The sequence below is a fragment of the Amphiura filiformis genome, chromosome 4, assembly GCF_039555335.1.
Source record: "Amphiura filiformis chromosome 4, Afil_fr2py, whole genome shotgun sequence".
Taxonomy (NCBI): domain Eukaryota; kingdom Metazoa; phylum Echinodermata; class Ophiuroidea; order Amphilepidida; family Amphiuridae; genus Amphiura; species Amphiura filiformis.
The window spans coordinates 83,596,991-83,612,015 of NC_092631.1; the positions used below are offsets into that span (position 1 = coordinate 83,596,991).

Sequence of the window (15,025 nt, forward strand, 5' to 3'; positions counted from 1 at the left end):
ATTCGGTTGTCCGCCAGACAACCATAAATCTAGCCAAAAGTCACATTTGTAGGCCTACGGACAACCAAAAACTTAGACGGACAACCAGAAATTGTAATCTGGTTGTCCGTGGGACAACCATTTATTTTTCCTAAATTCGAACACTGGTGGGCATACAAGATATATGAGGCACCGCTGTGTGGCCGTGGTAAACACCAATGGTGGGCATACAAGATATTGATTTGAACCATTTTTACAAACAGCTACAAACCAGCACGACTCAAATGACACTTTTGGTTCTCCTTTTTTTTTAATCTAAAGTTATGAACAGAGTTATAAGTTTTTCACTGTTTTTATCTGAAAACATACTTTTACGAATCTTCTTAAATGCTTTTTAATTTATGTACCATGCTGTCTTGAATGGTAGAAAGCAACTTCAGTTAAAAGTTGTAACAGTTCTAGAGCACATTTGGCTCGCATGGGTAAAGCTGTTCAAACTTTAACATGGACTTTATTTTAACTGGGTTTTCCCATTATCATAACAAGTTTCGACCACTTCCAGCGTTTTGATTTGCAACTTTTGAAAATGCACCAACTTTCATACTGGTATCAATCTTTGTCAATTTAGAGTGTTTGGTAGCAAATTTGGTATCAAAATGGAGCTACATGTACAATGTAACAAGATTCTGCACATGACCGTATCAATCAAATTGTCATAACAAGATCAGGGGTACACTCAGTGTACATGTAGGACACTTTACATAACTGAGGACTTTCTATCTACTTTAGGTGTTAATTTAGAAAGGTAAAAATCTCACTGCAAACTTAAATAAAATATCATCGCCAAGTTGGCGACTTTATTCAGCTTTCATTTGGCAGTTGTTGAGTCTATCAGCATGTTTAAATACCGAGCACCTCGCATTACCACGCTTTCACCTTCACCCGCATTTAGTCCTCTCACTTTCATCAGGCCCTTTCTAAGTTACACAATTCACTACCCACTTTTTAAGTAGGAGAAGGCGGAAGTCCAGAAAATAGTTTTCGTGACCTTCAAGGTCAGATTTTGAATGTGCGCACTGTATTGTAGTAGGCTAATTTCCGGTGTCACCCCACAAAATTGTCACCTGAACTGTTTCTACTGCTAATGTTACCATGTATTCACCACTAAAACCACCTTAAAATTCACTCACATAATCACCTGATCTGTTTCTGCTACTTATTCCTCGCATCACCCTGAATTTGGACACACAACCATTTGCTCAGTAGAAACATGATGCTGTTTAATTTATTTTGGGTTCATTGATGAAAGGTAAGAATTATTGTATCCCAATAATTAATATTTTCTCATGATATTGTCACCCAGCACAATATTGCACACTTTTGCACCATTGTTAAGCAGACACTTCATGGTTTTTGAATCTTTAAGAATTTTTTTATTTTACTGCCGATATTTTAAGTTATGCACCACTTTCCATAGGGCCTATTTTTATTGAGACACCCTGTATCCTTTTCCTTGTTCCCAAAAAGTTCATCAAATTCAAATTTCTTTTTGACTTTCATGCAGGGACTGTCTTTTGGAATTTGCAGCATTAAATTGCTCTTCTGAAGCCTTCAAGGAGAGCTGTTTAGAGCATTTACAATAGAATGTTTAAGGACAGAATGGTCAACTAAGCAGAGCTAAAAATCACTCTCCTATGAGATTTAAGGAGAGCTAGATAGAGTGATTGCTCTCGCTCTCCTCAAAAGACAGTCCCTGCTTTCACGCCATCTTATCAAGTACTTTTGACCTATCCTATCCTATTTGCTGGCGATTAAAAGCTTCAACAGTTGGTTGCCCTTGGCACCAGGGATTGAAGGTTTACAATGTAGTCCTATCAGAAAAAAACCTAGTCGCCAATGAGACAAAAATAGTCACATGCATGCATATATAGCACTAACATCCTTCTTTTTATAACATTTTTCAGTTCATCTTACAATAAAAACAAATGTATTCCCAAAATTTCAGTTGATTCCATTTTGCGTAATTGTACGGTATTTCAGTGCTCCATAGACAATATGTTGTAATTTCATTCTGGTGAACGTAATTCAAATTTCACAAAATTGCTCAACAAATTTTAAGCAAGAAATATTTGGTACCGGTACAGCTACATTTTGTACATGTATAAACATTATGTAGCCAGAGGTTTCCAGCGGTATAAAAATCTCAACTTTTTTTGAGAAAAGTGGAGGGATGAGGCTGTGGATCATGAAATGTCCTTTAAAGTGGTGGCAGGAGTGGGATTTCCTGTGTATTCGCTCTGCTCAGTGGTGCAGTGGCATGTCAGACAAGGAGTGCTGGGGCAAAATTCGAACTCCCCTACATGCATGTATATTTGGCATAAACTGCCCGCTATTAATGGGGGAGGGAGGATGGACGGGGCCATCCTTTGGGTGGGAGGTTTTACATATATGCTAAATACATTGGGTACCACATGCACAGTAACAGTGCAGTGTCAGTGTGTAGTCACTGTGTACATAAAAAATGCATAAAAATTACACAAGTTTTGTACCGGTAATTTTATCAACATCTACATTTGTATATTGCCCATACTACACTCAGCGCTAGGCTAGTAACACTGACAAAAATGTTGTAGTATAAACCATGCATGCATAATTCCTAAGCCTAATCAACATCACATGAACAAGGAAGTCATCAAACCTGATAACTGCAGTCTGCGAGATGAAAACATGTTGGAATTAGTACCGGTAGTAGATTTAAGATTATAGTATCACCTCATGAGCTACAATCATAAGAAACTCCTATTGCAATATCCATGTGAACTACTGGATTGTCAGGTTATGACTGACGGGAGCTGGATAGAGCACTGGGGAGATATATCATGATATGTTGACCGGCAGACTCACTGTCACTGCTGTACTGTCTGTGCAGTGCTACAGCACCACTCACTAGTCTGGCATATTAAGTAAGAACGGCGCCGCTAGTTGTCCGACTTCCTGAATACCTACTATTATATCAAAATCAGGATAGGGCAATTTAACAAACAATCCCCCTCATCTGAAGGTGAAACATGCAATACTTTCTAGACTTTCCAATGTCACGATTCACAAAGACGACATTGCCGCACCCTCAGTCATGTAAGTCATTTATTATATTAGCGATTCCCCGTTCGTTGTGATGATGAGGAAAATTAAATGATTAAATCATCTGATTTTTCTTGGTTTAGTAGGATAGAACATACCTGTAAGCCGCAGTTTCATGGGCCCATCTCTTCTCACCGGCGGGTTTGGCATGGCCAAAATTTCTTGCTTATTTTGGCCGGCCAATTTCGAAAGAATGTAGGCCTAGACGAAAAACTACAGGATGAATTTTGTATACAAATCGCCGATACAATACCAGTGACCCCCGACGATGAAAAGATCGGAAGAATACATTTTGCTGATACTCGTGGAAATACTTCTATTGTGTTATCATGGTTTATACAGGGTGAATAACCGGTAAAGGAGCGCCGTTGACATTATGAATCTGCATGACCGCAAATCACCACTGACGTCAGCTGAAAATTGCTAGACTCAATCGCAAATCAATTAAAGTGTATACACGTTGATGCAGACAGCTTGACTGCAAAGAGGAAAGTAATTGTAGACTTTTACGCATGCTTGGTCTCGTGGGTTTTTTTTTTGGGGGGGGGTCATGTGGAATGAGCGTTTCGACAGTATTTTTTGTGGGACATGATGAGAGCACATCAGACATATCGAACTGCATTCTGAATACGAAGAAAGTCCTTCTGATATACAACACAAATTTTATGGCAAATTATTAAAATTTGATATTTTTAAAATGTTTGATATACGGTATTCCGGTAAGGCCGTGTAAAATTAATATTTTGGTTCTCGTCCCTCCCTCCTCAATTTCTGGGATTTGTCAGATTTTTTTTTTTTTTTAGATTTTTCAATTTTTTAGACTTTGGAATGATTTATGAAATCTTCATACATATAAATAAGTTTATTAGAGAACAAGCATCACTTCCAAGTCTTTTTGTGGTACTCTAGGGGTTTATCCTCAGAATCTCACATTTGAAAAAAAAAGGGCCTCATCGTTTCCTCGAGCACTGTTGGAGAAGACCGAAAACTACTGACAATGCTAATTTTACATTGAAAAAAAACAAAACAAAAACACACCTCCCTCCCTCATCAATTCATGAAAATCCTCTGGACGAGAACCAAAACTTTTTATGACATTTTTTAGTACATATCCACGTAAAAAGCTTATTCCCAAAATTTCAGTTGATTCCGATTTTGCGTTTGCGAGTTATGCATGATTACTATGTGTAGGCCTATTACACTGCTCCATAGACAATGCGTTGTAATTTCGTTCTGGTATACCAGAACGAAATTCAAATTTCACGATACAGGGTGTCCCAGAATGATTTGTACCGTGTTTGCAAAAATAACTAAAAATAGAAGACGGGCAGTGTATCTATTTTTGATACCTGCATTATAATGTTGGACATGTCTCCTACTTATTCTGTTAATTTCAGCACGCTACCTTTATTTGTTTTGGCGTGGCATGGAATAATGTAAAATCGATGAAAAACCTGCTTTTCATTTTCAGCGCAAACGACTCGCATACCCTTGAAAAATGGCACAACACACTTGATCAACTCATGGATCTTTTTATGTACATTTAATGTCAATCAAACAACTTTCATTCTTTAACTGATTCGTAACGTCATAAATAATAGATGGATATCGGATATTTAGTGGAAATATGAAAGGGGCACAACTAAAATACCTGCATAACTTTTTCCAAATAACTTTGTGCTGAACGGTTAGTAATTTTACAGATTTTCAAAATAGGTTGCATTGTCAAAACTTAGAATTCACCATTTTTACGCAATCTTCTATAACTTCTACTAAAAACGTCCAATCTTTAACATCTAAAAAATCTGAGAAAGCTAAATATATGTAAAACTTAAAATGCAAAACAATATGACAAATAAACATGCCCTTCATACCTAAAAAATTCCATCTTTTCCGGTATAGATCATTCTGGGACACCCTGCAAGAAATATTTTGTACATAAACATTATATAGCCAGAGGTATCCAGTGATATAAAAATCTCAACTTTTTTTGAGAAAAGTGGGGGATGAGGCTGTGGATCACGAAATGCCCCTTTAAAGCGTATACGATCAATTGCAAAATTTTGACCTTTCATATTAAAGATAGGCCTATACATTTTTTTTCTCAAAAAGACCTAATTTCTTTTGGTGTTTTGGGGAAAAAAATCCATATCTTCAATACGAAAGGTCAAATTTTCTAATTGATCGTTGGCTTCATCCCAGCTACATACCCTTTAAGTACATATCATCAGATTTATAGAATTTACTTCGAGGACTGTTAAATACTAAGTAGGCCTATCAAAAATATCAACTTATTACCATAAAATGTATATGCAAATTTCAAACAATCAAAATTCTTTGATATCAGAAGGACATTCTTCATAATATTCAGAATGCAATTCGATATCTCTGGTGTGCTCTCATCTCCCACAAAAATATTGTCCAAACGCTCATACCCCATCCCTTTAGGCCTAAGCCATTTTTTAAACCTAATTTTTGTGCATAAAAGCTTCCACGTGTATAATGATGTTTATACACTGGTACGGTGTTTACACATGTTCCTGCTGACATCCAATCGGTCAATTATATAATATTGGATGGCATTGAGGGTTGTAGGCCCTATAAGAATATACTGCACGCGCCATGAATGATATTCAACGAGCCGGTACGGCGAGTTGAATATCATTCGTGGCAAGTGCAGTATATTCTTATACAACACGAAATAAATCCATCCAATATCATTATTATTATATAATATGAAGCTTTTTCTATGCATGTTTAGTACCAAATTATCAAACTAAACATGCTGGGTGCCATTTGGAATCCAGTCGTTTAGTGTAATAATTTTCATCATGTTTGCCGGCGGTACAAACCAACAAACTGCGTAACTCAATCAATTACGGCTGCTTTGCAATTTGGTTCTCCGCGCGCGAGGTATGCCGCGTAACGCGCTACGAGTTGCGAGCGACAAGCAAAAGTGTGCGCACCCGTTCAGTATCAAAATTATCTTGCACGGTGTTACCGTGCAGTACTAAAAATGTGTGGTATAGCTAAAAGCTTCGTATTATATAATAATATAAAATATTGAATATTATCATGATTATAGGTTTTATGAATTTAAGTACTTTTTTATGAGAAAAGACCACATTAACGGCGTTGTGGAGCATTTAAGATAATTTATGTAAAACACTCAATATTGATACCCCGCCCAACTGAAAAGCTGTAGGTATCCGTCTCAGCCCAAAAGTGTCGGTCTCTTTTTGATATAGACTATATAGGCCTACCACGTCACACACAAAGCCCCATCATGAGTGGTCCAGCAATGGTGAGGTAACTGTTCTAGTCCTGAGTGTTCTCTAACAATATCAATTGAAAGGTACAATTAAAGTTAAGATTGAATTATTTGCTTAGCATCTATATCCCACCTACATGTAGCATGCCGTTGGTTTTCACAATTTTTTTTTGCATCAATAGTTCATCAAATTTGTATATGAAGAGCTGATTTGCAAAATGGCTTACATCCACTTTTTGACTTTTTGAGAAAAACAGCTTTTTTTAATTGTGCAATTATTACTTGTTCGAATTTGATTCATTTTGGTTTTGGATAAAGTGTTGATGGCTAAAAGAATAGGTTTGGTACAATTTTCAAGCCTTTTTATTTATTTTATTATTTCTTTTATATCGTGCCTTTTGTGGATGTAAGCCCTTTTGCAGCACAATTAATTTAGCTGTTTTCTAGAAACCACCTTTGCAATCATATCTCATTTACTTTTTTAATTATGAATTTTAATTAAATTCACCAAAATGTCATTTTCGGCCATTTTTTTAGTATTTCCGAAGATACGGTACAACTTTTGTTAATTAAAATTAATTTTTTCAAACATAGTGACCCAAAAACAGTTCCTTTTGGTTTTAAAAGTTAAAGAACATTCAAGGCTATTATAAAACATCAAAAAACTAAAATAAAACTATTTTCCTAAAATGTTATATTCATTTTAAGTTCAGATTTCCGAAAATTCCCGAAGATTTTCCGAAGGGAAAATATACCATATCTCCGGAAGGGAAGGTGGTACGAAGGTCAAACAACCACCAAAATGTGTATTTTTACCCACACTATAGACTATGCCATAGTCGAATTTTATTTAAAATGTGTTATTATTATAGTCATGATGAACCCATTTCGTTGAACTCAAAATTATACTGATGTTTATTAAAATTAAAGTATTCAATAGTAAAATGGTCATAAAGAGTTAAAAATATCAGATTATTAGTGACAATAAAAGTAATTGAATGCAACACTATCTTGCATAATTATAAATATAATGGCTCACTTTAATACTGGAAAATTCTGATTTTGGAATCTACCAGTTTATTGATAGCGAACCCCGAAAATCCCACTTGGGAGGCTAACAAACAGAGGGAGGGCGGTGACTGAAAAGATCAGATACAGATGTGAAAATCTATCAGTTGCACACAAATCAATATAAATTAGAGTTTTATGCTTAAATGTAAGGCCAAGTAAAAAAAAAAAATAACATGTATATCGTCCGGACTTTTTCAAAAATTGGTGTAGGAGGTATTTATTATTTGTTATTGTGTTATTTTTTTACCATTCATTTCTGTGTAAAATTGCAATTGCAAAGTGTTTGTCAACAAATCATCAAACCGGGGAGGCCCCCAGATATTTTTGTTATTTCCCCAAAGCCCTACCCCTAGCTTGAAGAAAGTGTTTGCAATGTGTTTATAAATGATAACCAAGAACTTCTGAACATGTCTTTTCATCACAACAATTTTAGAAATAAAGTAAGGGAGCAAATAGGAAAAATAACAAAACTATTTGAAAATCTCCAACAATCGGTGAGGGCGGGGACGATATACATGTTATTTTTGTTACTTGGCCTAATAGCCAGAGTATGCAAAATGGGCAAGTGGACTACGGAGAAGTCTACCCACACTATAACGTTATAGGCCTACCAATAACTCAATTTCGGCCAGGGGTGGACGTTTTGCATCTCAGCTCTTCATATCATTTCCAAGTATTTTTATTAATTAAGACTTATCCATTTGTTTCCCTTTCATTTCATCAAATTGTTCTGGACGCCGACCCTCAGTTGTATCTTCATTTCTGGTACCATGGTTGGTTATTGGTATGTTTAGGCCTACCTCTTAATTTCCTTAAAGACTATCCTTTTAAGGATAAAACAACTTACACACGCTTTATGGTTCTTCTCTTTAAATTTCCTGAAGATTTTCCAGGTTGTCCTCTCCTCACTGGCACTTCCGATTTTAGTAGGCCTATTGATGCATTGAATTTCCTTTAGCCTATTTCCGCAGATATGTGATCTATATTTCCACCTGCCTTCACCAAATTTTCCCCCTTGAATTACATTGAATACCTCCTCTGGTGATGAATTATAATTTTCCCAAAATATGCATTTTTACCAAGTTATTCTAACACCTACACTAAAGCCTAGAATTTTCTGCTTTACAAAATATGCTAAATTCCGCTTTTCTCCGCTTTGTAATTTTCTGCGAAAATGACGCATTGCAGCATGTTTGCAGCCCGGCCAATGTGACGATCCGATTGCGATGTTGCAAAGTTGGGAGCTGTTGGGATGGGTGATTGGGTATCACTAGCGGGACACCCGCGCTTCGCGCGGGTCCCCGCTAGATGAGTAAATGGGAGCGTTCACTAAAAACAGGAGGAATTACTGAACAGGTAGAATCATTGAAAAGGTAAATTATTTTTATTTATCTGAGTCTGACAATCCTTAGGCCTACGTTTCTATTTTAGCTTCTTTCTTTGTTTTTAGTTTCTTCTACATGGGCCTTTTCTTTTTTGCAGCCAATTCTTGACCGATTTCAACGAAATAAAGTCCAGTCCATTTCCCGTATATTCCTCGATCTCCCGTATGAATTTGGTGACATTTGGACCGAAACTGACAGAGCCTTTTACATATGCCACATACACACATACATACATACATACAACATTCCCCTATTTATAGTAAGATGGCTGCAATGGGAGGTAGGACAGGCGTTGTACGGTAAATCTATGACGGATTTTATTATTTTGATGAATTTTGAAGACCCGTTTCATTTTAGTATTTTATTTATTTCTTTTCAATTTTTCTTTTTTTCTTCTTTTTCTAGGTCATTTTTGCTTATTTTTTATATTTTTTTCTCAGAAATGCGTTTTCCGCTTTACCTCTGAATTCCGCGATTTTCGCGGAATTTCCGCAACGCGGAGAATTCTTGGCTTTAACCTATACACCTTCGGCCTTTTTCAATACTGCGGGCTCTTATTTCTTGAACAGTCAAGTGATTGTGAATTCCTCAAAATTTTGCACAACCAGTGTCTTGAGATTTCCTCTCCAGTCCATTCAGTAGCTTCACTGCCTCACGGCCCTCACCTACAGGGTGTCCCAGAATGATTTGTACCGTGTTTGCAAAAATAACTAAAAATAGAAGACGGGCAGTGTATCTATTTTTAATACCAGCATTATAATGTTGGACATGTCTCCTACGTATTCTGTTAATTTCAGCACGCTACCTTTATTTGTTTTGGCCTGGCATGCAATAATGTAAAATCGATGAAAAACAATTCGCATACCTTTGAAAAATGGCACGATACGATTAAATGAAGAACGTGGGATGTTTGGCACAGCATTTCGACGACAACTACTGTTGGGGTTGCACCTTAAAGCTTGCCGGACAGCTGCAATGTTCGCTCGAGTACTCAGTCTTACGAGTGCCTGAAGCTTCACTCTGCCGATTCCTGACAGTTCCGTGCTCGTCAAACTTCTTTACGTTATACACTATCGTCTAATGAATCTTCTTTGCGTCTCAACATAGCTGCCGGTTTGCCAGTAAGTTTTTGAAAGAAATCCACGCTGCTGTAGGCCTACAGTAAATTGAGGAGCCGTCTTTTCTGTACAACAAACAGTTCGATCTCTGCAAGCATTTCAAATGACATGGACCTCACACCACAATAACTAATATTTAAAACTACCGCCAAAGAGAGAATGGGATTAGGCCACAAATCCTTAATTCCATATAATGATTGCTTCGTAACATCATAAATAATAGATAGATATCGGCTATTTAGTGGAAATATGAACAGGGCACAACTAAAATACCTGCATAACTTTTTTCAAATAACTTTGTGCTGAACGGTTAGTAATGTTACAGATTTTCAAAATAGGTTGCGTTGTCAAAACTTAGAATTCACCATTTTTTCGCAATCTTCTATAACTTCTACTAGAAACGTCCAATTTTTAAAATCTAAAAATCTGAGAAAGCTAAATATATGTAGAACTTAAAATGCAAAACAATATGACCATTCAACATGCCCTTCATACCTAAAAAATTCCATCTTTCCCGGTACAGATCATTCTGGGACACCCTGCACACCGACATCGCCTGGCTAATAATTATTTGGTGCAGCAGAGACATTAAAATGAATACACGGGATCGATACACGTGAATTGCTATGCACGATTTTGATATCAGACGAAAATCTTCGGATACTGGGTTCGAAAATGATGAATATCTCCCGTAAATGAATTTTTCTCAAGAAACCAGACGTGGTCTCATACACTTGAAAATACGTGTTGAACAGATATTATAGTCGTTAGGTGCGCTTTGAAAATTGGCCGTGCGCTTTGAACTCGAAATTTCACCAAAACTATCAATTTTATATTGCGTTGGTCCTGTATATGGACTACAGCGCACACCAGGCTATAGCGGCACTCACGATCACTCAAGTGGAGAGAGTATAACCATTAACCGCAATGTCGTATACAAGCTTGCTCACAGAGCGAAAAATCAATTACCCCGTCTTTTGTCAGTAGCCCTAGTCTAGTCAGGTCACTTCGCTAATAATATACATCTCATAAGGTCCGAATAAAATGACCTTTCGTGGCTGTGGATTCAACCTACCATGGCGATTTCTACTATGAAGATATCGGGGCGATGTCACTGTGCCCTGTATTAACTTGTTATCTTTTGCTGAGATCTGTTTCCATTCTTTCCTCAAGTTCTTCCTCTCCCTCCCTCTTTGGCGCTTTCTTTTTTTCTTCTCAAGGCCAGTGGCGGCGCCAGGAATCTTTTTCGGGGTGGGTGGGGGGGAAGTGAATTTCAGGGGGGGGGCAAAATCAACAAATTTTGGTCAAAATTGCCTCAAAAAGTGTAAATTTTCGTAATTGGGGGGGGCAACGGGAGGGGGTGCAAGAGTTCTGACTGGGGGGGCATTTGCTCAAGGCATTATTTCCTCATTGTGACAGACTTTCATTTCCTAGGAGAGCCTCCTCCCCGCTCCCGCACAATTTATCCCTAAAAGTCCCCATTTTACTTGTTCACAGCCATGCGCGTATTTTTTTTTGGGGGGGGGGCTTTGGTGGCGCCAGCCCCCCGGGGTAAAAGCAGGGGGCGGCCAAAACGAAGGGGCGGCGGAAGCCCGAGGGGCGGCAAACGAAGGGGCGGTGGAAGAAGGGAAGAAGAAGGGGAGGCAAAAAGAATTAGTAAAGAAAAAAGGGCGGAAAAATTTATAAACATTTTTGGAAAAATTGTACTATACATCAAAATGTGTTGCTTTTAGGGCGCTAGCGCTTATAATCCTTTTTTTTTTTTTTTTTCTTCAAAACGACCGAAAAAATAATTGGGTCAACTTTTTCGGGCTGTTGAGGAAGGGCCGGCAAAATTGAATTTCCTTCAGCGGCCACGGTACGCCACTGACAGCCCGGTTCGCAGCCAAAAGACACACTTTTACCGGTACGCCGTCAGCTGCCAAAGACCCATCACCTCAAAATTCCGGGGGAGCACTGACCGGTATACCCACCAAATTTTTTGATGTGCCTCCCCGGGCCGGCCCTATGACCATGATGTCGACTTTGGAAGTGACGGGGATGTGCGGACAGTAGTTCGAAACAAGAGGTCTTTTGGTGAGAGCCTAGACACTGAAAAAGGGGGATCTTTCAGTGAGAAGGCCCCCAAAAGGGGGGATCTTTCCGTGAGACCGGGCAAATCTGGCCAAAAAAGGGGGTCATTCAGTGAGACTGGGAAAAATTTTGGGTCAAGATATTAAAGTTGATAACAAATTTTCAAAAATTTATCAAGTTATTTAAAAATTTTAGGAAAAATACTGAAAACGGGGTCATTTAGTGCGAGATTATGACAAATGTCCCCAAAATTTGTGAAAAAACGGGGGTCTTTTGGTGACAAGAAAATAAAATAGGGGGTCATTGGGTGAGAGGGATTTCAGTAAAATAAAAAGGGGGGTCATTGGGTGAGAGGTAGTTGAAAAATGGGGGGCAATGTGGCCGCATATCCCCGTCACCCATTTTTAGTGAGTGCCCCCCGGGAACATCCCTTTCGACCTGCTAAAAAATCTGCGGTCCCCTTTAATTCACCAATCGGGGTAGGCCTACACATAATTATTGCACTACCCCTTATTGCGACCCCATTTAAACTGATTATAAAACACCTACAAATTTCATGTCTTTATCTTCGATATACGAAAGATCAAAATTTTCATGATGGACGGCTTTGCATCCTACATACACTATAAGTACCGCAGTGATGTAAGCAAGACTGGAGAAAAATCCCTATATAACCACGTAAATTTGGGCTAAAAAGCCCCAAAACGGGCTGAAAATAAATAAAAGTGCGGAAATTTGGACCAAACAACTGATCAATCCTGAAAACTTACATCCCTGGCACCATTATCGTTAGACTATGATTTATTTACCGATACCGGTACTTCGAGGACTGTTAAAGGTTGTATTATCGCGAATTAAAAAAATCAAATTTATTTGATATCGATAGGCCTATAATTTGGTGTGTCCGATGTGCTCTCAGGTTCCACAGAGAAGTAATTCATTGGTAGAGCACCAGCGCAGTCACCTTCGGAGCCTTATTTCACCCTTATATAGATGAGCACTCAATAATGCCTCTTTGAAGGTGTCTTAGGAAGTATTACTTGAACTGCATATCTCCTTGTCTTGGGTAGGCATCAAACAATTCTCGCTATTCGCAATAAGGGCGCCGCCAGCGGTTTTGCGATGTAATCGTGATGTATCATGGGAAAAGGTCGACATCAAGTCCGCGCAATACGAATATTACCATGCTATTACATAGGAACACGTGACAATATTTTTTAGTTTGTCAAAATAAAGGTGTTACACGCGAATCGATACTCAATAATACTTAATAATGTGATTTGAAATGTGCACAATTAATTTTTTTCTATCGATTTGCGTGTAATACCGTTATATTGACAAACTAAAAATATTGTCACGTGTTCCTATGTAATAGCATGGTAATATTCGTATTGCGCGGACTTGATGTCGACCTTTTCCAATGATACATCACGATTTTCCCATGATACATCACGATTACATCGCAAACCGCTGGCGGCGCCCTTATTGCGAATAGCGAGAATTCTCTGAGGTCTCTGGACTTTTAGGACCAGACAGGCTCTGGTGGGTTAAACCGGTTTTAAGGGATCCCAACTGTCTCGCTTCCCTCAGAGATAGATTTAATTAAATCATCATCAGAGATTGGGCACTCCATCCTACTTTCAGGCTAGGAACAGCTGGTATGAGTGGCGTAAACCAGAGTGCCAAGTCAATGCCCCATATTACCCAGCAGACCCTTGGGCTATAGAGTCAGCTAGGCAGAGTTCCCTGGGATGTGCAATAAAATAATGACTGGTCACAGGAACCTAGTCTTACTATCAGTTGGAGAGGTAGTCCATTGGTAGATCACCAGCACGGTCATCTTCGGAGTCTAATTTCACCATTCTTAAGATGAGCACTCCTGGTGTAGTTCTCTCTTGGAAGATGACAAAATTGGAAAAATCACCTTGTTGCAGTCTAATTAACAAACGAACAAAATCAGCTTGTTACACTAGCAACCGGGGCGATGTAAGGCATCAGGCAGGACTAGTGTATAGCTATGAAAAATGTCGTTGAGGAATATTTATAAGTGTCACTTGGCATATTTAGGTCTGAGTGTCTTGTGCTGGTTCGTCTTCATTATCTTCACATGGAGACGGTTTCCAGCTTTGAATCAGGTCTATCTGTCGGAATGCTTTGCTTTGCCCGCATTAAACCATATCACATAGCATAGCTGGTTCTGCATGTTCTGAGTGCGGTTTTAGAAGCCACATCCATAATGCTACGTCTCTTTCCACTTGGTACTCCAAGAGCAGCGGTGCATTTTGTCAGCGATGTGTTGTAACTACCTCTGCTTCCAATTTCATTTGGCAAGTATATAGTGCGTACACCATCCCCTATTTTCGCAGTCGGCTACAAGATCTTGCTACAAAATTTTGTATTTTGCACTATTTTTGCCCATGATTGGGATGAAAAGGGCTTTATTGTGACAAATTTTTGTATTTTACACTATCACTATTTTTGCCATGATCGGGGTGAATTTTGGTGGAAAAGGGCGCTCCCTTGCATGCTCCTTTTCTTTTCCTTTGCCCTCCAGATTTTGTTTTTCTTTCATTTTTTGTCGGGGGGCGCCACCCCACTGGCTACGCTACTGGCTTGGTGACTTGCATGCATTTTACAGAAGTGGTGAGTTTTTGGTGAAGCCCATACTTCTTCCTGCTACTGTATAGAGCACTGTTGGTGATACACCTACTTATTCCTGCCCATTTTTTCAAGTATTTGGTGCAGGTAGCTTCCAAGCCCTCGATGTATGTAATTGGGAATTGTAGATGGTAAACTCCCATGTCATTTTGGGTAGGATTGCATTATTATCCACATCTTCATGATTCCATTGAGTAGGCTTTTGTCTGTCTTTTTCAGCATGTCTGTTAGTTTCTGCTTTACAGACTCTCTGATTTCCTTATCTTTCAGATCTTTGAAGATAAGCTTGCCGAGGAATCGCATGGGTTGGTCGTGGATATACGCAATCT

The 15,025-nt window shown here is 38.5% G+C and overlaps 1 protein-coding gene across 1 annotated transcript in view; it reads right to left on the reverse strand.

The window, feature by feature from the left end:
* Positions 1 to 3,428, reverse strand: part of LOC140151533 (E3 ubiquitin-protein ligase SMURF2-like) — a 63,268-nt gene extending 59,840 nt beyond the window's left edge. Inside the window, exon 1 of the mRNA XM_072173907.1 lies at positions 3,219 to 3,428. Within this exon, the coding sequence (XP_072030008.1) occupies positions 3,219 to 3,270 (52 nt within the window). The 5' untranslated portion in view covers positions 3,271 to 3,428. The remainder of the gene's footprint in view (positions 1 to 3,218) is intronic.
* Positions 3,429 to 15,025: the final 11,597 nt, after the last annotated feature.